Source organism: Jaculus jaculus, chromosome 11 (assembly GCF_020740685.1).
Source record: "Jaculus jaculus isolate mJacJac1 chromosome 11, mJacJac1.mat.Y.cur, whole genome shotgun sequence".
Taxonomy (NCBI): Eukaryota; Metazoa; Chordata; class Mammalia; order Rodentia; family Dipodidae; genus Jaculus; species Jaculus jaculus.
This window is the reverse complement of record NC_059112.1, coordinates 9,269,093-9,292,763: the sequence shown is the minus strand read 5'-3', so window position 1 is coordinate 9,292,763 and position 23,671 is coordinate 9,269,093. Positions and strand designations below refer to the sequence as shown.

At 38.7% G+C, this 23,671-nt stretch overlaps 1 protein-coding gene across 14 annotated transcripts in view; it reads left to right on the top strand.

The window, feature by feature from the left end:
- Adgrl3 (adhesion G protein-coupled receptor L3) overlaps positions 1–23,671 on the top strand; it is a 482,809-nt gene that overhangs the window by 626 nt on the left and 458,512 nt on the right. For 13 of the 14 annotated variants that reach the window (XM_045130208.1, XM_045130202.1, XM_045130200.1 and 10 more), the window contains exon 2: positions 16,566–16,769. The exons of the other annotated variant lie outside the window; for it this stretch is intronic. In XM_045130208.1, the coding sequence (XP_044986143.1) occupies positions 16,566–16,769 (204 nt within the window). The remainder of the gene's footprint in view (positions 1–16,565; positions 16,770–23,671) is intronic. 14 annotated transcript variants of the gene reach the window in all.

Here is a 23,671-nt window from a genome sequence, read left to right as displayed (position 1 = left end):
TGGTATTTTTATTTATGTTGTATAAACTTTAATACACAAAGAAAAACTGTAACCTCTCAGTGGAAAGTTATTGTTTCTTGTAGCTAGCTTTTTAATATAAAATAAATATGATGACTAGAATAAAAATGATAAAACAATGTCACAGCACATTGGTACACTTTCCCAAGCTCAGAGGAAGGTGTGTTTATAGAAACTTGCTGACACCCTCATGATATACACATATCCCCCTGTATTCATTTAAACTACTTGGCATTCACAATATGTGTGACAGCTTACAAATTCCATATAACTGCTATTTTATAAGATAGATAATATCTCAATATAGAAGCATCCTACATTGTACAACAATATCATTTAGACTAAATTTTTCTAAAAGCGAATAGCATGGGTGTTTCTATGCATGTTGCCCTTCCTCCTTAGTTACCTTTGGCTTTCCAGTGAGATGAAAATGTTATAGTAACACCTCACAGGCTGATGTTAATGATGCCAAAGGAAAATGATTCGGCTGTATTTCCCACAGCATAGAAGATTTCACCTAACTCTTGATGCAGCTGAAATGATTTCTCACCTTCTAGGGATCACTTTTTGTTCCTGATTTGCTGCAGAAGTTCACCATAGGTCATCTTTGATAAAGTTCTGAATTCAGCCTGTGTTCTTAAGTTTCTGTATAAATTGGCATACTATTGATATGATGAAACTGGATATAAGTTTTGACAAATCATTGCCTACGAGTGGAAGTATATCAAGATAGACATTATTAGAGTCCCAAACAATCCAGGCTCACATAACTACTACCTTAATTAAGTCCTCTAATAGGCAAGGAGAAACAAAAGTCAGCTAATGGAAGTACTTTGTGTTGCAAGCATCCTTCAGTGGCATTTCTTTGGGTTCCATTGAGGTGTCCAGGAGGTTTTCCTTTTGAGCACAGGAATCCACTTTGTTCAGTAGTACTTGAGCAACTGACTCTTCCTCTAAAATGAATAACCAAGACCACTATTGGTACTGTGACTATAAACTTCAAGTGAATAAATTCACCCTCAGGACATTGCGATGGGTTTACTATTATCGTATTGTTACTATCATTTTTGCCTATTTTACAATTAAAAATGCTTTTACACTGAGTAGGGAAGTGCCTTGAGAGTGAGGTCACACAGCTAGTTAGTGACCTGAGTGGAAATCAAATCAAGGACCTGGCTTATTGAGTTCCACCGTGGCTGCCAGGAGATATCCAATTATGAGGATGGCGTGCTCTTCTCACCGTGTCCTCTCCCCACTCGGGGGCATGTGGGAGCCCACAAAGCAAACCGCTAATCACCCGTGGCTTCCATGTTCTTTGGACACATTGGTTTATTTTGAAGTGTCCCAGAAATATGAAAAAAAAAAATCAGTTCTGCCACCTACTAGCTGTTTAGACCTGTTTCTCTGTAAACTAATTAATATCATTTATCACTAAAAACAACTTTTCTTGTTACAAATAATATAATAGTGTACACAAAAAAAAAATGTATTTCTTCCCTCCAGGAGCTAACAACTTCTTTAAAAACTTATAAGCCTATTTTTCATCTGCATGACAAAAAATTTTGCAGGGTTATTTTGAGAAATCTATGAATAATGCATGGATAAATCTTAGCATGGTGATAGGCATTTGATAAATCTTCCCTTGTTTTTCCTATCCCTTATTTACCTTGAAATAAAACTGAGCTTTTGAGCAGTAGGTAAATAAAATGAATGATTATTCTTAATGTGAAACTTGAAAAGTCATTTCTTTTTACTTGAACCTCAGTATTCAAATTTTGCTAGACATTTCAGAATACTAACATGTATACAGAATTATGGTCTATATGATCAACTTGTAAGTAACATCCTTACAAATATGTAGCCATGCATAAATCCCTCTTTATCAGTAGCTTGGTGTTGCCAAGTGATGGACATTTGTGTTATGTCTGCACGGTTGTAAATTAGAAGCTCAGCTAAATTCAAATGAGGCTTACCTTAGAGGAGTCATCTGCACTCCCTGCTCCTAAAACAATCCCCACTCCAGCATTACATACCCATGCCCGCTCCTTACGTCAGGAAGTGTCTCTGGTTCTGTGTTTATCTGTCCACATCTTATGTTTCTGTGCACCTCTGTATTTCTCTTTTTTCTGTTTTCCATGAGTGCGTCCCCTTCCTGTAGCGCTGTAAGCCTGTTGGTCTAGTGCAGTGAGAACGAACGGAAGTCAAGAGAAGCAGGTCAAGTGAAATGTTCCTCCCTTGGTATGCTACGCAGTGCTGGAGTCTTGCATGGAAATGAAAACATCTTTTTTTTTTTTAATCTCATTGTGCAGATATGACTGGAAGTTAGGGAAAAGAAAATTGCACAACAGTCTAGTGATAACGAGGGTGGTTGGTCTGCAAACGTGATGAGAGGCAGAAACAGAGCCTCAGACATACTAATCCCTTGGGATAAGGACCCTGGCTCTACCCATTTTAAATTCGATTTCAAAGCCGAGACTCTTTGAGTTTTCCTGATGGTCCTGGAACTTGTCCCCTCGTGCTCCAGTCTTCCGGCAGCCTGGGCCACGTCATCTGGCTCCTGGGACCCGGTCAGGCTGACAGTAAATGGACACGGAGAACGAGTGTGTAACCTTGAGCTGGGGAGGCCTTTCCTGGCCCATAACTACTCACGACCCTGTGGTGGCTGCTGGTGGGGCATTGGGATTCTAACTACTTAGTCAACAAAACTTTCCTGAAAAGCTGACCATCAAGCGCAAACATGGAAAACAGGCTCACTGGATGTGCTATGAGAAACAGGGAACATTTTCAACAGTGTATTGAAAAGGAAAAGGCATTTTCAAAATCTGGAAGCAATTTACTCATGTTTTTTTTTTTTTTTTCTATAAGCCTTTGTTGTTAATACCAAATTCATGATATACATTCATGAACTTTACACATTTCTATAAATAATTCTTAAAAGGACAAAACAATGGTCTGATGATTATATGCTTAGTTCTTGCTTTTCTTTTATAATTAGTCTGGTTTTATAGTTACATAACTTAATATGTCAGTGTTTTTATAAAAAATGGTTAATATATGAATCTTGAAAAACTCCAAAGTTACATTTTAAACATAGATTTTGCCACATATATATTTTTTTTTCTATCAGATACGTTTAATGACTTATGAAGAAGTTAGGTGAACTTCTAAGCTCTACATAACTTTTTTTTTTTTAAAATTTTCTTCTTGGTTTTTCAAGGTAGGGTCTCACTCTAGCCCAGGCTGACCTGGAATTCACTATGTAGTCTCAGAGTGGCCTCGAACTCACAGCGATTCTCCTACCTCTGCCTCCCGAGTGCTGGGATTAAAGGCATGCGCCACCGCGCTGGTTTAACTTTGCTATTTTTGGAAATTACTAATCTATGACATATTTATGTTTGCCAGAGTAGGTAATTTGGAACATTGCAGTAATATATTATTTTCATAGTCAAACACACGTACACAGAGCCCGTGTCATGAAAATAACATGTGACGTTACTGTTGCATATCCCACAGCGCCCGTGTGAGCTGGTTGCAGAGACTTTCCAAGTATCTCTTTTGTCGGTTGCACCAGCTCTGCATAACAACACAAAACACTGGATAGGGAGCAGCATTGTTTTCTTCTCTACACAACAGCTGCTTGGAGACTTTTCAAAGATTTTGTGTGACGTTTCACAATTAGAAAAAGATTTTGTTTGTATTTAAACTTACAAGCATGTAATATGTGAATTTCTTGGTAGTGATACTTGATGAGAAATGCATTTGTATTGAGAATAAAATGGCATCTTCCTGCAATCATATTTTATTTATTATGACTATTTGAGGGGCCAGGGCATATCTTATTTTTATGCTTCTTGGATGGGGGTGGGGTGAGCCCATAATAGGATTTTTGGATATTCAGTGCTAATTGAATTGTAAAATATTTGAACTTATAAGATGTAGTCGTTTTTTTATCTTTTTGAGCTTATTGTGTTCTTCAATTTAAATATAAGAATAGTTCTTTCACATTTCATTTATAATTTAATATAGGGATCTTTTTGTTTGTTTGTTTCTTTCAGTTTGCTTGGTGATTTTTGTTTTTTTCTTAAAGCCAAACCAAAATTTAACCTACATTTGGAAAAAGAGTTACTGGTTTGTAATATAAATAAGATACAATACGTGTTATTATCTACTTTCCTTGACAGATTATGACAAGGCACAATTCAAACACAAAAATAATGTGGGTTTTTTTGAGGCGGGGGAGGGTAATTATATTTACTTTAGAATTAAAATTTTACCATTAAAATGCATTTGATTTTCTTCGAATCTTTATCTTTCCTGTATTTAGATATAGTATCAGAATTTTTTTCTCAATTTAGACAAATGTCTTCATGCTAAAGAAACATTACACAAAGATTTGATTAATCTTGCTTAGTACAGATTTGCAAGAAAATATGCCCATTATACTTTCAGAAGTAATAGGTAAAAGTCCTCATACACAATGGCCAGTCCCAATGATACCGGATTGCTTTCCATATTTGCCTTTCACAGCTTCTCTTAATTTGAATGTCTTGAGATCAAAATTGAAGAATAATCATAATGCCCCAAAACATAGTCATATGTATATTGTCTTGTCTTCATGCACATTTAAATCAGAAAAGTAAAAGCCAATAGGCTTTATACACAGTGTTAAGAAACACTAGATTTTTACTGCAGTTATGTTGATTTGAACAATTTTAAAAAAATTAGTATATTGAGGTATTTGTACCTTTTATTTTAATATCTCATTGATATTTAGCTATTTATTTGACAGAGAGAAAGAGGGAGAGAGAAAGAATAGGTGCACCAGGTCCTCCAGCCACTGCCAGCAAACTTCAGACACATGTGCCACCATGTGCATCTGGCTAATGTGGGTCCTGGGGAATCGAACCTAAGTACTTTGGCTTTGCAGGCAAATGACTTAACTGCTAAGCCATCCCTCTGGCCCTGTGTCTTTTATTTTAAATTAGCGTAAAATCTGATACTTTTACTTTCAATCAAAGTTTTAATAGTTTTTTAAAAGTGATTTTGTCATGTGAAAGCACTAAGATTTTTCTAAATCACATCTCTTTCCATTGCAAATCACGGTTTAGTGCTGAAGTTCTGACACTCTTGCCATACTTTTGGATACAGTTTGCGAAAATAAAATATTATTTAAAAAATATTTTGTACTTATTTATTTGAGAAAGAGACAGACCGAAGTGAGTATGTTCATGTATGCAAGGACTGCTGTCACTGCTAATAAACTCCAGATGGTTGCATGCACTGCTTTTTTCATCCAGCTTGATGTGGGCACTGGGGAATCTAGCCCAAACTGTCAGGCTTTGAAGATTTGCGCACAAGTGCCTTTAACCGCTGAACAATCTCTCCAGCCCCTCAAATAATGGACATTTTATTAGTGAACAAATACCTTTAAAGAGTTGGAATGAATGGATCAATACTACTTTATTTTTATCACTGCAATTTGTCTAAAACAATTATGTATGAATGTACATACATATGTATGGAGGCATTGGAGTAATGATGAAAATGGAAAAAAAAGAATAAATTTTCAAATATTACAATATTATTCACATCAGAATAATGATGTATTCAGAGAATGTAAGCAATAAAATTTGTACTCAAAATTAGTTAGAGGTCTTTGAATTTGGTTATCTGCTTCACATACATATGTGAGCTTGGACAGCATGTCAAAGAAATGTGTATATCACTGAAGAAATATCAGAACAGAAAATGTAAGTAGATGATCTTTACCAGGAGTTATAAAATAGGTATACAAAGTAACAACTGAATCTGAGAAAATTATCCAATATTTCTCAGCGAATCTTCATAGGCTGTTGCACAACTGCCTTTAGAGCTCCTGTGTGAACGCAGCAAGGTCATTCTTAGATGTATAGGGTGTGAAACAAGGGGAAGTTAATAAAATTGAAAAGAGTACTAGGAAGGTATTTGCCTGAGCATATCATATATTTTATAAATATAGTATAATTATCAATGGAATATCTAGATTAAGAAAATTGATGTTGAAAGCACATCCACCAAATTGAGCTTAAGGTCATGTTTAAATTGCAAAGTGATAGAAATGGACATTCAGAAAATTAAATATTTAAGATAAGAAGTAGTCAGGCAAAGTTCAGTTCCATAGAGAGGGAAATTTATTTTTGATATCTATATTTTTCTTCATTTTTGAACATTACATTGGATAAGCTAGATTGTCATTTCTGTAGACTGCAGGGTTAATGTCCCACCCACCTAACAATCCTGCTAAGCAGATGTTTCTGGTGAGTGGGGGTAGGTTACTTACAATTTTTCCGAGACCCTTTCAAATGGCACAAAGCTCCCAGTGCCATATTGGATATTCTCATCCTTTCAGTTCACACAGAGGACGGAGAGGTTGTATGAAGCAGCTAATGGATGGTAATTAGGATTTTCCTGTGAGAAAATTCAAGTTTAACTTCTCAACCATTTCCATGAAGGAAACCTCAGTATTAGAGTCCCGCTTATAAGAAAGATTGAAAACATGGAGGCTTTTATGACAAAGGAATAAAATATGCCATCAATGGCAGCATATAGTTTTGAAAATTGGACATGATTAATGTGATGATGTAGTTTATAAATGTGGAAACTGTTTTGTCTAGTGTTGCTGGGGTGTTTTGTTTACCACAATACTCATCATGTGGGCGGAGTTCATTGGTAATGGATGTAGGCCCTGGTGTACTCATACTCTCTCTCTCTCTCAAATAAATCAATAAGAAAACATGTAAGTAAATAAATAAATTTAAAGTGTACAGTTTAATATGTGGTTAATGATATAATAATTATCTGAATTAACATTAGAATGTTAAGATACCACCCAAAATAAATTATTCCATAACAACATTATACTGGCTTCCCCTTTCTGCTAAGCCCTTGGAAATCAGTATACATATTTTCTGTCTCTATAGATACATTTTTTTAGTAGACATTTCATTTAAAAAGAGTTGTCTAGGTTGATTCCTACTTCTCCACATCTTTGCCAGCATTTATTTTCACTTGATTTTTTAAGTTTTTGTATTTGCCTTTTCCACTTAGCCTAATATTTTACGTTTTTCATATCCTATATTTTTGCACTCTTTTTTTTTTTTTTACTTCATAATAATACTCAGCTGCAGGGATGAACTCCATTGCATTGGCCAGTTCCCAGGAACATAGCCTACCTGCGCTAATTTTGAGCATGGATAACTTTCCAGGTAGTACCTGTGCTGCGGTTCGTGTTTGGATATGGCCTCCCTTCCTTTGGGTGTATCCCTAGGTGTGGAAATGATTACCCAATGTTTAAAATTTTGAGTTACTGTCAAACAATTTAGCAAATTAATTATATTGCCATGACCCCCAAAAATATGAGCATCCCTATCTCATATCCTCACATCTTCTCCATTTGTTGAATGTTTATTCTTTATTTTATCCATCCTAGTAAAGATAAAATAATAGCTCACAGTAGTTTTATGTGCTATTGAACTAACTACTCTTTGGCAGTTTAAATACTATTCATGAGATTCTTGATGTGAATGTGGTAATTTCTTTACTTTTAAGATACATTACCTTAGCCAATTTATATCAAAATATCATTGTTAAGGGCATAATTAAGCCAGCTTTGGGAGACAGAGGATTAAATTAAAAAGTGATGTACAGAAAGACCTTCACTTAAAACTTTATGCACTCAGTCCTAGAGGAATGAAGTCATTAAAACATACCTTTAGGAATTAGAACTCAAAACAAATGACCTGTGTTGTAAGCAAAATTTAAAATACAGTACTGTTGGGGTCACTTACTTTCCACAGTACTTTCAATGAGCACATTGTACGTTCTTAATCCCCTTATGTGACAGTTTCTTTAATTGTGAGTTACCCATTTGCACACACAATCCTCTCATCATTATATCTGGACTTCCCCACTGGACTGTAACGAAGTCTTTAATGAGTTACTAATGAACATCTTTAGCTTAGATCAGCATTCAGAAAAAAATAAATGCTAAAGAGTGTTGAGAAACTATTTACATTGCCAAGTTTGGCTTTTAATTACACTGTAATCCCCCTAAAATTTCCTGTCATCGCTATTCCAAGTGTGACGAAACTGAATGGCAAGTGCCAGATCTGCCCTTAGTTTGATATCGTTCACCCTGTGTGAAGTTAGGAAGGGCTGAATTTGAGCTGAATTAGAGAAATGACTGCATTGATTCAATACAAATACAAAAAAGATATTCAAAATTACAATAGCATTGCATAATCTTTCATCCCTTTTCTTGGACTCAGAAGACTTTAAAACAGACCGATTTCGTTGTTTTCTTAGAGAATAACAGACGACTTAAGAAAAAAACTCTCCATATATGACTAGATCATGTAGGTAAAAAAAAAAAAAGAAAAAAATCTCTCCATACTTTAAAAGAACAAACCATCTGTTGCCACTCATTACTGATTCTCTCCAAACTGTTCGAGGTAGCACAGAGGTAGTAGTTATAAATACCACCTGAATAACATCAAGATTTTCCTTTCCTGTAGCTGTCCATGCAAAACAACAATGGCTCTGACTATTTGACAATAATCATCTTTTCTTCTTTTTTTTAAACCACTTTTGGTAGTGAAGTTGGAGAAACCATTGCAGACCCAAATGGCACATGATTTAATAATAAAGAAGATAGAATTTAGAGCAACTGGCAGCTAGCTATGAGGTGCTTCCTTGGAGAACTCCACACAATTATTTGAAAGGAGGCTTTTAGATTAGTCACAATAGCTGGTAGCTGGAAAAGCTGAGATAGCCCAGATGTATCATAGATTATGGGCTGTTGTTGGCGGGTTTATGTTTGTTCTCTGTAGATGGGTAAAAACCCACCATGTTGATCTTTAAAAGTAGGGGTCCAATAATAATCCCAGTATGTGTTCAGCACCATTGTGACATAATCTGATGTTTGAGCTTGTTAACATATCTGATGTTTTGTTAACAAGTATTTAGACATTCATTTTTGTTTGCATTGAGAATGGGGGTGAGAGGCAGATGATTAAAATTTTTTTTGTGATCCTACAATATAGAAAAGAATCAATTTTCATTCTTAACTATATTCAGAGATGCCAGTAATGATTACTTAGCCTAAGAAGGTAAAACTCACTAACAAGACAGATCTCTGTCAAAATAGGCTTCATTTTTTGCTCATTTTTGCCCACACATCCAGGATAATTGGCAGTGTGATTAAAGAAAAGTGCCCCATTACCAAAGTCATAAAGAATTTTAAAGAAAGGATTTACTTTTGAACATTTCAAAAGCACAGTTTCCATAACATTAAGGAACTTAACATTCCTGAGGAGTTTAGAAGAGGAAAGTCAGTCTTATAGAAATAATAAATCCCAAGGCTTTATTTTTGGTACCATGAATTAAATTTATTTATGTTATGTTTGTAAAAAAGAAGGTGTTATTAGTTGAAAGGAAAAAAAATAACTCTCATTCTTCAGATGAGTAAGATATATAATAAGCTTTTTTTTTATTTGAATGAAAATAAATCTGTCTTTTGGGAAGAAGCCAATGTATTGAAATATAATGTATTGAAAATATTTCATTAATGGAAATTCTCTTCTTAGTCATTTTCACAAGTGTTTGTGGTGTTTACATTACAGTATTGTAAGTTAGATAAGCATTATAATGAGTTAGTCACAATTTCCCTATGTTTTTGTGTATGTAAAATTTCAGATAAGCACGTCAATTTGAAAAATAGACTTTCTAAGTAGATTGTTGGTGGGCTGGGTGATGGCCCAGTGGTTGGGTTTCATTCCTCAGTACCCGTGCAAAGCCAGCACATGCATCTGGAGTTCCATTTGCAGTGACAAGAAGTCCTAGCCAGCCCATTACCTACCTCTAGCCAAGAAATGACTAAAAACGTACACTTTTAAAGTACTCGTTGTGGCTGGGGAGATGGCTCAGAGGTTATAGGCTAGTAACCTGGATTTAATTTGCCAGTACCCATGTGAAGTTGGACAGGTGTTTATTTCAGCAGCAAGAGACTCTGGTGTGTGTGCGCACACACACACACACACACACACACACACACACACACACACACACATACACACACATACATTCATAACTAAATAAATGTTTACTTCTAACAGTACAAAATATTCCTAGCCAAGCATTTGTCACATCATATACAGCTTTTGAATCTTGTTTGGTCAGTCTTTAGGCAAAAGTGAATGTTATTTATGCATTTCGTTTTATTGCAGGAAGTTAACTTGTGGAGAAAACAAGTGAGAAACCTAACCCCAATCTGAGAGCAAATAGCTCACCCATACCAGGCACATCAACACTGCCTGAATCAGCTCCATGTAGAAAAGGAAATCTATTAGGCTGAATAATATCCACATATATCAGGACGCTTGTTTCATCTTTCACTAGAGGGCAATTCACCACCCTTGAACTCCTTTCTCGTATGAAGCAGCTTCTTCCCAGTTAGAGCGCCGGTGTTGTGATTTCTGCATAGCAGTGCTTTGGGGCAGGAGATTGGGCTGGAACTTTTATGACTATTGTTAGTAGTTGTTATTTGACTTATAAAGAAATTATGTACCTATCACACATACCTCAGGGAGAAATCTGGAAAGATTTAATCTTTTATATGTTCAAAGTCAAGATGAAGGTTCTGTATGAACACAGAGCCTTTCAAGTTTGCATGGGAAAGCAGAATTGAAAACGAAGTAATGGAGAGAAAGGGGACAGTCAGTATCGAACGATCATTGTGTAACTTCTAACATTGTCACAGTACCTGCCAGTCAGTGGAATAAGTTTGCTCATAATAGTTCAGTGAATGTACTTTTCAGCTGTGTATTTCGGTGAGTGTGTGCATGCATGCGCATGTGCACACACTTGCCCCAGCACAATGTGGAGATGAGAGGACGACTTTCTGCCCCACCCTCTCCACTGCACCATCGTGGCTGCTTCTTTTTCCTGTGCTTTCCAAGCGCATCCAGGGAATTCTCCTGTGTCTACCCATTCTTGTTTGGAGCCCAAGTCTCTGACTGATCCTAGAGCTTGCTGTTATTTTCATGAGCCCCACAGATCCTTGGGTCTCTCTCCTCCTTAGGAATGGGGTTACAAGCATGAGCAGGAAGCCCAGCTGTTTATATGGGTTCTGCTGATTCAACCTGGGGAATTCTCAGACCCCTTTAAGCCCCCAGGCTTATCCAGAAAGTATACTTAACAATTGATTGATAGAGACTGGAAATCTTATGGGTAACGCTGCCACCATTAAGTTCATAGACTCTTTCCAGATGTATGATTGCAAGCTTTCAACAGAGAACCAGAGTTTTCACTGGGATAGTTATTTTGAAGAATTTCTAAGTAACAGTTTGAAGAAGATAAATTGAAGTTATCTTTATAATGCAAGAAACATTCCCAGATGTCATGCATTATCATAAGCACAGGATACCCATTTTTTAAAAAAAATTTTAAATTTTTATTAACATTTTCCATGATTATAAAAAAATATCCCATGGTAATTCCCTCCCTCCCCACCCCCACACTTTCCCCTTTGAAATTCCATTCTCCATCATATTAGCTCCCCATTACAATCATTGTACTTACATATATACAATATCAACCTATTAAGTACCCTCCTCCCTTCCTTTCTCTACCCTTTATGTCTCCTTTTTAACTTATTGAGCTCTGCTACTAAGTATTTTCCTTCTCACGCAGAAGCCCAATCATCTGTAGCTAGGATCCCCATATGAGAGAGAACATGTGGTGCTTGGCTTTCTGGGCCTGGGTTACCTCACTTAGTATAATCCTTTCCAGGTCCATCCATTTTTCTGCAAATTTCATAACTTCATTTTTCTTTACCGCTGAGTAGAACTCCATTGTATAAATGTGCCACATCTTCATTATCCACTCATCAGTTGAAGGACATCTAGGCTGATTCCATTTCCCAGCTATTATAAATTGAGCAGCAATAAACATGGTTGAGCATGTACTTCTAGGGAAATGAGATGAGTCCTTTGGATATATGCCTAGGAGTGCTATAGCTGGGTCATATGGTAGATCAATCTTTAGCTGTTTTAGGAACCTCCACACTGATTTCCACAATGGCTGGACCAGATTGCATTCCCACCAGCAGTGTAGAAGGGTTCCTCTTTTTCCACATCCCCACCAACATTTATGATCATTTGTTTTCATGATGGTGGCCAATCTGACAGGAGTGAGATGGAATCTCAAGGTAGTTTTAATCTGCATTTCCCTGATGACTTAGTGACGTGGAACATTTTTTTAGATGCTTATATGCCATTCGTATTTCTTCCTTTGAGAATGCTCTAGCTCCATAGCCCATTTTTTGATTGGCTTGTTTGATTCCTTATTATTTAAGTTTTTGAGTTCTTTGTATATTCTAGATATTAATCCTCTATCAGATATATAGCTGGCAAAGATTTTTTCCCATTCTGTAGGTTGCCTCTTTGCTTTTTTCACTGTGTCCTTTGCAGTGCAAAATCTTTGTAATTTCCTGAGGTCCCAGTGATGAATCTGTGATTTTATTGCCTGAGCAATAGGGGTTGTATTCAGAAAGTCTTTGCCAAGACCAATATGTTGAAGGGTTTCCCCTACTTTTTCCTCTAGCAGTTTCAGAGTTTCAGGTCTGATGTTAAGGTTTTTAATCCATTTGGACTTAATTCTTGTGCATGGCGAGAGAGAAGAATCTATTTTCATCTTTCTGCAGATATATATCCAGTTTTCAAAACACCATTTGGTGAAGAGGCTGTTTCTTCTCCAATGAGTATTTTTGGCATTTTTATCGAATATCAGGTGGCTATAGCTACTTGGGCTTACATCTGGGTCCTCTATTCTGTTCCACTGATCTACATGTCTGTTTTTGTGCCAGTACCATGCTGTTTTTGTTACTATGGCTCTGTAGTATAGGTTAAAATCAGGTATGGTGATACCACCAGCCTTATTTTGTTGCTCAGTATTATTTTAGATATTCGAGTGTTTTGTGATTCCAAATGAATTTTTGGATTGTTTTTTCTATTTCCATGAAGAAAGCCTTTGGAATTTTGATAGGGATTGCATTAAATGTGTAGATTGCTTTCGGTAATATTGCCATTTTCACAATATTGATTCTTCCAATCCAGGAACAAGGGATGTTTCCCCACTTTCTAGTGTCTTCTGTGATTTCTCTCATGAGTGTTTTAAAGTTCTCATTGTAGAGATTTATTACTTCCTTGTTTAAGTTTATTCCAAGGTACTTTTTTTTTTTATGCAATTGTGAATGGGAATGATTCTCTGATTTCATCCTCTGTGTGTTTGTTGTTAGCATATATGAAGGCTACTGATTTCTGTGTATTTATTTTGTACAGGATACCCATTTTTTAAATATAAAATTTAAGGTTTGAGGGCTGGAGAAATGGCTTAGCAGTTAAGGCACTTGCCTACAAAGCCAACAGACCCAGGTTTAATTCCCCAGGACCCACGTAAGACAATTGCTCAAGGTGCCACATGTGTCTGGAATTTGTTTGCAATGGCTAGAGGCCCTGGTGTGGTCAGCCTCTCTCCCTATTTCTCTATCTGCCTTTCTCTCTCTCCCTCTCTCTCTCTCTGTCTCTCTCATATAATTAAATTAAAATAAAATGAAAAAAAGTTTTTTTTTTTTTTTAAATTAGGGTTTGAGGATCTGTTCTGTTAGCTTTGCAGGCAATGTTCTTTGACTTTGATTTTTTTTTTTGTTGTTGTTGTTCTTTTGAAGTAGGGTCTCACTTTAGCTCAGGCTGACCTGAAACAGTCTCAGTCAGGGTGGCTTTGAACTCATGGAGATCCTCCTACCTCTGCCTCCTGAGTGCTGGGATTAAAGGTGTGTACCACCACACCCGGCTTGGATGGATTTTTATACAGGCAGTGAATTGAAATAAGCATGAACTGTACACATAAAATGAATCTATTGCACAGAACATGTAAGAATCTGCTCTCCTCGGAAGTCATAGTCAAGTTGATCCAATCTTTTTGTATTTTGGGTGGCTCAGTTCCTCAGTGGGCTTGAAGTGTGTTCTGTTTTTTGGGGAGACCGTTTCTTTCACCCTGACACTGCCCTGTTGGTCAGCCAGTGCTTGCTTCCATTGCAGTTGCATTTTAACTATTGCCAGTTTCCTAGCTGCTGTAGAAATTGATCTTTTCTGAATATTTGGTCTCTACTTCACAGTCCACTATTGCTCCTCTGCTGTCTTTCCTAGTCAGATGCTTTGAACTTGAAACTCTTGATCTGGGTGAACCAAGCTCACGAGCTGGTAGTTGCTTACCCTCAACTGGTCTCGTCTGCAGCCTCCCCCTTGATCTTTGCTGCCATACGGAACCTTCCGGGAACCCTTGGACAGCTCCGTGGTGATCCAGTCAAGAGATGTGCATACTCTACTTGATGGGCGGATCAATCACATCTCACAACTTCAGGCTTTATTCCCACTGATGTCTTCCCTAAAACCTTGTAGACAGTAACCTGCACAGCTTACTCACATCTGTGTGGTATTCTCCTCCTCTGTCTCTTTGTTCTCAATGTCGCCCTCTGCAGGCAGGGCTCTTTAATTCTCTCTCAGCGTGCTTTCATCACGGAGACACCTTAAAGAGCAGTCGCACCCCTGGGAATGGATCACTAAGCACTTGTCCCATCATTCCACATGCGTCTGTATGTGGACTTGGGAAAGGGTTAATCTTTCAAGTTTTGTACAGAGGAAGCTTTCAACATCCCACATCTTGAACCACTCTTGCTAGTGTCCTTCCGAGAAGTACTTACAAAGATGTAAGCAAGCATGCATTTGATGGTAGTCCCCAGTGAACCACGAATTAGTCTCATCACTAGAGGCACTTTAGAGAAGTTAAATTAGAAAAAAAAAATAAAAGTCACTATGATGAAACATAAAAGAAAACTGTTATTCTGAGATTTGAGATTTTGTAGTGTTTTTTCTTTATTTCTTTTCCACATGTTTCCTTCTAATTGTTTTCATTCTTATAGGCTAACAAAATGACATTCAGACTACTTCTATAGACCTATTTTAATGATCAAACATTATGCTGCATTTAAGTTTAAAGAGTTCTTTCTGGTCACTGTCATACATCACATCTAAAAGTTACCATCTTGTGCAGATATTTTAACAGATTTCTTTTTTTTTAAATTTTTTATTTATTTATTTGAGAGCGACAGACACAGAGAGAAAGACAGATAGAGGGAGAGAGAGAGAATGGGCGTGCCAGGGCTTCCAGCCTCTGCAAACGAACTCCAGACGTGTGTGCCCCCTTGTGCATCTGGCTAACATGGGTCCTGGGGAACCAAGCCTCGAACCGGGGTCCTTAGGCTTCACAGGCAAGCGCTTAACCGCTAAGCCATCTCTCCAGCCCTTTAACAGATTTCTTAATACAACATCTCTTCTTTTCTATAAGGGCAGTATCATTTCATGTGGTTTGGGCAGAATATATATATTTATATTTAATTTGCCAATAATACTTATATCAAGATATTGTAGTCTTATTGTATAAACTTATGTTAGGATGATTACTCACAGAACACTCTTATTTATTGATTTTCTTGATTTTAATCTTGACTGTTCAATGTTACCCATGTGATAGAACAAATGGTCTTTCAACCTGCATGTTGTAATATGTTAAATGTTTATTTACAGCATATTTGTTTCTTTGTAAATTATTTTGTGTTCTACTGAAAAGTATATTTTTATAACCATTTCTACTTAGTTAACTTAAGTAAATTAGTGCTGATAAATATGTGAAACTCTTGTATCAATTCATCAGAAAAAAAGATCCTGTATTTAAGTAGCTCTATTTTTTTTCAAATTATATACTATATGATTATTTTGTCAATTATTAAAAAAATCCTTTGTGTACAAATTTACTTTCTCATTATTGTCTTGTTCTTCCATATTTATTCATTTATGTACTATGTATCATTTGTCTGTAAAAATCACTGTGTATATAAATGCAAAAATGTATGGCTATCCTTTTCACCCTAATGTCCATCACAGCTCTTAATACAATTGTTCCAAAAATGTCAGCTAATTGACCTGAAAACATATAAATAAATTTAAAACAATCCTTTTAAGTGTAATTTTACACCAAACAAAACAAAACAACAATAAAATCTCTTTGGAGTTTTCTTCACCCATTACTTAATCAATCTTTTTTAAATATAATCACTGAGTTTACACTTGTGCAGATTTCAGTGCCCCCAGTTTGTATCAGAATGCAATGATAAATGTAGATTAAAATAGAAGTAACATATATATATATATTTTCAGGTAGCTAGCTTACTCTGTTTTCAGCAATCATGTTGAATTTTCTAATCTTCGCAGGCCAGAATAAAATTTTGGATAGTGTTTAGCTAAGAGGGAGCTGATCTGCGGGTCAGGAGAGTCCCCTTTCCTTCAGGGTGGTTGGCAGGGGCCCGGGGTGGCTGGAGTGCTAACCGTGCATCAGCGTCGCGGAGCCAGCCTGTGCTCAGTGGGGTCTGACGGTGCGCCCTGCGGTCCCCGCAGGTGGCAAGCACGGTGAGCGACGTCCGGGCCTCGCCGCTCCCCTGCGACACGCCGAGCGCAGCCCGGGAGGCTCTCTGCCCCCGCGACACCTCCTCCAGCAGCCGGCTGCGGAACGCGCCACCGCTCACCGAGGACCAGCGGCCCGCGGAGCTGCCCGAGGAGTTCGTGGTCCAGGGGCCCAAGGAGCACAGATCGCAGCGCAAGGTGCGGCCGGCGGTGCGCGGTGCGCGGTGCGCGGTGCGGTGCGCGGAGCGGGCTGGGGTGGCCGGGCAGGGGCGGCGGGCGGCTCTGCCGAGGGCAGTGATGTCTCTGTCTTCCCGCTTACCACCTGCGTCCACGAGCGGCCAGGGTTTCCGCTTAGCACCGGCCACGACGGCAGGTTAACGATGTGTGTCTGTCTCACTTTGCAACCACGTGTTTCTTTGGAAATATTTGCCATAATTTTTAATGGTTGGGAACCAGGCACGGGGCCGGGGGGGGGGGGGGCGCACACTTGCAATGCCAGCACTTGGGAGGTGGAAGTAGGAGGATCAGGAGTTCAAGGCCAGCCTCTGCTATGTAGAGACCAGCATGAGCTGCATAAAACATTGTCCTGGAAAAAACTGAATAAATGAGCAGCATGGTTAGGTTACCATATTAACTGCAGGACTGCATGATAGTTGAAATAAGTATTTCAAGTGACAATTTCAATGACTGTAAAATGTGTAAGACTGCTGTTAACATAAACACTAATGTTCCTGCTGTTTTTCAAAAAAAAAAAAAGGAAGCAAATTCTCAGCAAAAGGAAACTTACCCAGGTTTTTAAAAAAATGAGGATTAAAGCCTCTTGGTTGGGAATTATCCATCGTCATAGTCATTGAAAGTGTAAAATGACATAGAAAAGCTATGTTTATAGAAGAACCTAATATTCTTATGAAAAATTGGGTAAGTGTTGAATAACCTTGTATTGCTTCTACAGCTGGCGAGACACTGAATGAATCCAGTCCTTTCAACTTCACTGTGGAACATTATATAATATTTCCACAAAACTCAATACTTGCTCTTTTTCTCAATGCATTTTATTTTATTTTTACATAATATTTAGGCAGTATAATTTTTCTTTTTCTTTTTTTTCTAACACAACTCCATATGGGTTCTCTTCTCCTTGCAATTTTCCCTAGGGAATATAATATTTATTATTTTCTTTTTGTGCCAAAACATGAAAAAGGCTGGAACGTATTCAATTGAAAACCATGAATTTCAAGTCTTGTCACAAAACTTAATCACCCTTCCTACTCAGTAATTTCTTAAAGGGATTTTACGAATACTGAGAATTACGCAGCCAACATCCCTGTGTTCGCTGAGTTTGTCTTCTAAACTCCACTATAAGCTCCACTATCGAATTCTCTGGTACAATAAGGTCAAATTCTATGTTCCACTTCTGTGACTAAGAGAAGGTTGATTGGAAGTTGATTCCAGATTTTCGAGCCCTGTAAGAGTTAAGCCTCCCCCTTCAGTTACCATAAGCATGAGGACAGAGCTGTCCCCTCAGTCACTGTTCTACGCCTGCTCTAGAGTCTTGCACACACTGGAGAGTTTCTCCTTTAGCATAGACGGCGAGGGACAAGAGTGGTGGTGTCAAGCACAAATATATTCAATACGTACAGACACTTCCACAGCTGCACGCAGACTCTACCGTGTTTTGAAACTTCCAGAATACAGTACAGAAAAACCTTTTTACGAATGTCACTTTTAGAGCAGGAGAGATGGCTTAGTGGTTAAGGCATTTGCCTGCAAAGTCAAAGTACCCACGTTCAGCTCCCCAGGACCCACATAAGCTAGATGCACAAGGGGCACATGTGTCTGGAGTTTGTTTGCAGCACCTTGAGGCCCTGATTCTCTATCTGCCTCTTCCTCTCTTCTCCCCCCCTCCCTCTCCATTAAATAAATAAATAATAAATAAGTAAGTAAATAAATAAATAAATAAGAATGTCACTTTTAGCCTGGCATTATGGCACACCTTCAATCCCAGGACTCAGGGAGCAGAAGTATGAGGATCTTCGTGAGTTTGAGGCCACCTTGAGACTACACAGTCAATTCCAAGTCAACCCGGGCTGGAGTTCTCAAATCTGACAAGCTTGGATGTATTTCCAGTTTACCCCAGGGTGTGCTTCAATCTTCACCAAAATGTAGTTACAGTTTTATTTTGATTTATATTTATGAAATAGTACTAGAAAATAAATATCACTTTACTTACACCAGCACACCAATGGAATTTCTAGAAAACATAATGAAACCTAGAAATAATATTTAATATTATATGTATCTCTTGTAAATATTTAAATCATCAAACACACACCAAGCTGCTGACCATTGTGTCTCCTGAGAAAAGTTCAGAAAATTCTTATACAACTCATACTAAGATGTTGGCTGCATTTAGACATCCTCCATATGTACATACATAATTATATATATATTTATATAAAATACATCATACATTATATAATGCATTATACATCTTATATAATACTATATATATGTATATGTGTATATATGTGTGTGTGTGTGTATGTGTGTGTGTGTGTGTGTTCTAGTTTTAGTTTACAAGGACAAGGTGATGTTTTGTTTGAAACCATGTGAGTCTGTCAACCTATCAAATAGCAAAATTGATTGTTATTCTATTTTGGCCAGCAGTGAAAGTGAAGTCACCAGACAGATTTCATGGGAGCTCATACGAAGGTAGTGGAGGCTGGGTGATGTAACAGGAACCAACAGAACCATGTAGATCTACCATGAAGAGCTGCTCCTTTTGGAAAGCTGCTTTGTGAGACTGAATTTTCAGTGAGACAGTGACTAAAGCTCACTGAAAGTGTTTCCCATGGAAAAGAACACAGAAGGATCAGTAAATATTACATTCTAATAATCTCTCCAGATATTGAAGAGAGTACATAAAGCTAGATGCTAGGGTGGGTATTAAAAATGAAATTGAAGTAACAGATTCACATTATCATGGACTCTTTAAGTCAAATAGGCATGGAGAAATTGAAATAAGAAAATGTCAGGGGGCTTGAGTTCTGCCTTTCCCTGCTTCCTCTACACCCCTGGAAGCAAAACCAAGCCTCCTGCAGGTCGGAGGCACTGTAACAGGATCACATTGAAAAACAAGTTAATAAACTGGGCGTGGTGGCGCACGTCTTTAATCCCAGCACTCGGGACGCAGAGGGAGGAGGATTGCCATGAGTTAGAGGCCACCCTGAGACTCCGTAGTGAACTCCAGGTCAGCGTGAGCAAGAACCTACATTGAAAAACAAAAGCAAGCAAACAAACAAACAAAAAGCAAGTTAATAGGGAAAGACAATATTAATGCATTCGGTCTGACACTTAAACATCCCATCATATGGGCTGGAGAGATGGCTAGCAGTTAAGGTGCTTGCCTGCAAAGCCTAAAGACCCGGGTTACACTCCTCATAACCACATAGAAAAGCCAGATGCACAGGTGGCACATGCAACTTACGGTCACTTTCAGCTGCTGCAGGTGCTGTAGCACCGAATCTCACCGTCTCTCTTCTAGATTTCTACCTCTACTTTCAAATAAACAAATAAAAATATTTTTCAAAAATCCCTCTGGTATCACCTTCAAAGTTAAGCTCAGTTAGAGTCAATAAGTGGCTAAACCAAAGAGCAAGACGCCAACCAAACAGCCACAGTCATGGAACAGCAGTCATTTTATTGTTTTGAAGTGACATTTTTGCCCTTGAATTGAATTCATTTAATTTTTCTATAGCACTTGAGTGTTACTGATTTTGGATTCATTAAAATCAGGACTTCTTAATATAAAAACAACATACACTTACAGAGATAGAGACAGGGAGAGAGAGAGAGAGAGAGAGCAATTGATCAGATATCAAGACATTACCTAGATACTAGAAGAATGCTGAAGTTTTTGTTTCCCATAAGTGTCTTTCTTCTTGTTACTTGTGATAATCATGCCGATGTGCAGAATGTTGATTGAGAAGATTTTCAGAAACTTTTCCTGCATACAGTACATAAAAAGCTCCAAGTTCACACAAGTTGCCTCTCAGAGGACATAAAAGCTCAACCCTGCACTTGTTTTGTAGCTCACTTGCTTCTTTATTTCTTTTTGCCATTTTCTTTCTTCTTGTTTATTTTGCAGGAGCTGAAATGCTTTCTAGAAGGTTCACATAGTTTATTAATCCTTTTGGAGAATCACACCAAACTCTGCCATAACCTTAGTTCCCCTTAATTTTTAGGTTTGAATGTATGGGAATATTCCCATGATGTTTATAAACAAAGAAACATCTCTGTTTAGTTAGTACAATTATTTTAAACCAGAATCAGCCTTTACCTTTCGTCTGTATTGTCATATAGAAGTTGTCACTGCATTCGTGCTTGAATATTTCTTTTCTCCAACAACACTAGATCCACGGCTAACATATGCTGGGCATTGTACCACGTGGAGATAAGACAGAGGTGGAGAACACTCCCAAGTTTGAGCTCTCAGTGAGTCTTTTATGTCACTGACAAAATAAATAATAAATAAATAATAAATAAATAGAATGTCATGTGTTGAATGCTGACTGGAAGGTCCCTCCTATTTATACCCTAGCAATCAGAGATCTTTGAAAAAGTGAGACTTAATGGCAAACTTGGTGGCTGAGGAGATGAGTGATCGGTAGGAACACTGACAGGTAAAAACCTGAATTAGAACCACGGCACCCGGCATAAAACGCCAGGCCTGGCCCGGTGTGCCTGTAACCCATTGGAGCATCCCTGGTGATCTCTGGTCATCGAGTGGAGTGAAAGAGCAACCTACAGGCTCAGTGAGAGACTCCACATTGAAGAGGTAATGCTTAAGAGTGACATGGGGGGAGTCACCAGACATGTTTCTCAGGACTCCAGATGTGCTTGCGTTACATAGGGCCCATGCATCTTCACACACATGTACATACACTACACATACGCACAGACAAACACACACACTGAACAGACAAATGTGCGTGCTTGTGTGTGCATGTTGGATAGGGTGCTGAATGAAGGAATGATGTTTTGAGCATATGTCCCTTGTCATGGGAATGGAAGCTGTGAAGTGGTGGTTTTCACTGATGAGGGACCAATACTGGGAGGATGGTGTTTTCAAACTTTAATAAAAGCTCTGCTGTGCTCTATTTTCCCAAAGGCCCCCTCTTCGTGTCACCGTGATGGTCATCTCCAAATGTCCCCTTTTACTCTCAGACACAGGGTCTACCACCAACGGGCACTTCGCTTCTTGTCTCTTAGGTCAGATGTCTGAGCAGGGATTTTAACACTCGTGGGGCTGAGACCCCTTCCTCGCACACACGCTTACTCCCGTCAACATGTTTGCCTTGGCAAGGTTCTAGAATAGCATTTTGGCATTTTCCAGATGGCAGCCAGGACAACGTTAAGTTGATTTGAGGGGAATTAAGCAAGGAGTGGCACATTTGGCTTCAAGACAGGATGGAGAGTTTGTCAGACTGACAGATAAGAAATACGGACTTCTTGTGTTGGTGTTGCTGACTTCGAGAGGGAGAGACCTAGTGAGGCCAGGGCGCCGCGGGCGTGAGCAGCGGGGGAGCCTGGGCCCAGCGCCCACAACCCCGGCTCTGATCCGTGGCCTCCTTCTCTCCAAACAGTGATGAGGACTGGCTGGGAAGAGTTAAAGATTTAAGTGAAAAGTTACAAGGGAGATGAGAAACAACTCTGGTTTAATAAATTCCATATGAATGAGTGTTCCATTTACTGAGAGCAGAACGATAAGGAGAGATAAGGGTCCCCATGAGGCAAGATGGTGGTGCTAACTAAACATATGCCCAGTAAGTAAAACCCTAACTCAAATTTAGCACATAAATCTGGCAGATGATAATTTAAAATGCTATTTGTAGAGCATCAGTCTCATTAATAATATGAGATATGTAGTATTAGAGTTCATCATGAATACTATTTGGCCGAGGCATGACAATATTAGAACATCTGTTAGGATTTCAGTCAAGCCTCCTCTTACTCTCCAGTAATACCTTGCGAAGATAGAGTGGAGATGAGATCTGGTTATTGCGCTTTTCTGTCTCCTCAGGCCTGGATGTGTTTAGGACCTGTTTGGCCTCTTGCGCAGTATTTCCAGTTCAGGTCTGGAGAGCGCTTTGCTCATGTTTGTTCTCATTAACAGCCTAGCTGAGTGCTCACTTCAATAGAATAATAACCAAAAGTAATCTCCACATGTCTTTGGAGAGTTCCTCAGAAATGAACCTTGATTAATCTCTTGCCTAATTAAAACTGATTATTAAAATAGTATCTCCCTTGGTGACGGTGGAAAAATGGTGCTTTATCTTCAGGAAACAGTGAACGTTCTTGTTGGTAAAGAACCTTAGTGATGAAAGCTGTGTTCATGGGAGCAGTGATTTCCAAACCGCACGTCATGGGCATGAACTCCAGCCTCTCAGAACTTCACCTGTGGGGTTCAGATAAGTGTGCTATCAGGGTAAGGGGGACAAAGGTATCATTTTCTAGGTTGCATTGAAGCCAGTCCTTTTGTACACCATGAAGTTACTACTTTGGAAGGGTAAGTCGTTGGTTCTTAAATAAATGAGAAGTGTAGAGAGGTGTTTGCAGAATGCTTTAAAACTTACAAAAGCCAGGTGTTAATTTTACTGTCCAGTTGATGAGACACAACATCTGACCAAAAGCAGCATGTGGGAGAGAAGGGTGGATTTCAGCTTTGCAGGTCTGAGGGGACACTTCATGGTGGTGGAGAAAGCACGGCAGTGAAGGCAGCGGGTTGTCGCTGTCACACGTCAGCAGCAGGACAGGAAGAGCATGACTGAGGCAGCCACTAAGAACTCTAATTAAGGCTGGACAAGTAAACCTCAGAGCCCACCTCCAGGGCCACACCGCCCTGGCAAGGCTCCACCTCGCCAGGCTCCCCTAGCTGGGCGTTGAGGGAGGCTTAATCTCAAACACAGAAGGCTGTGGGGACATTTCACATTCGGACCACCACAGCCGACACGCGCACCTGCGATAAGAGACAGGTAGTTGGCACTTGGCCAAGATTGCATCTGCACAGGTCTCTGCTTCAGCCTCGTGCGTACCTGGGC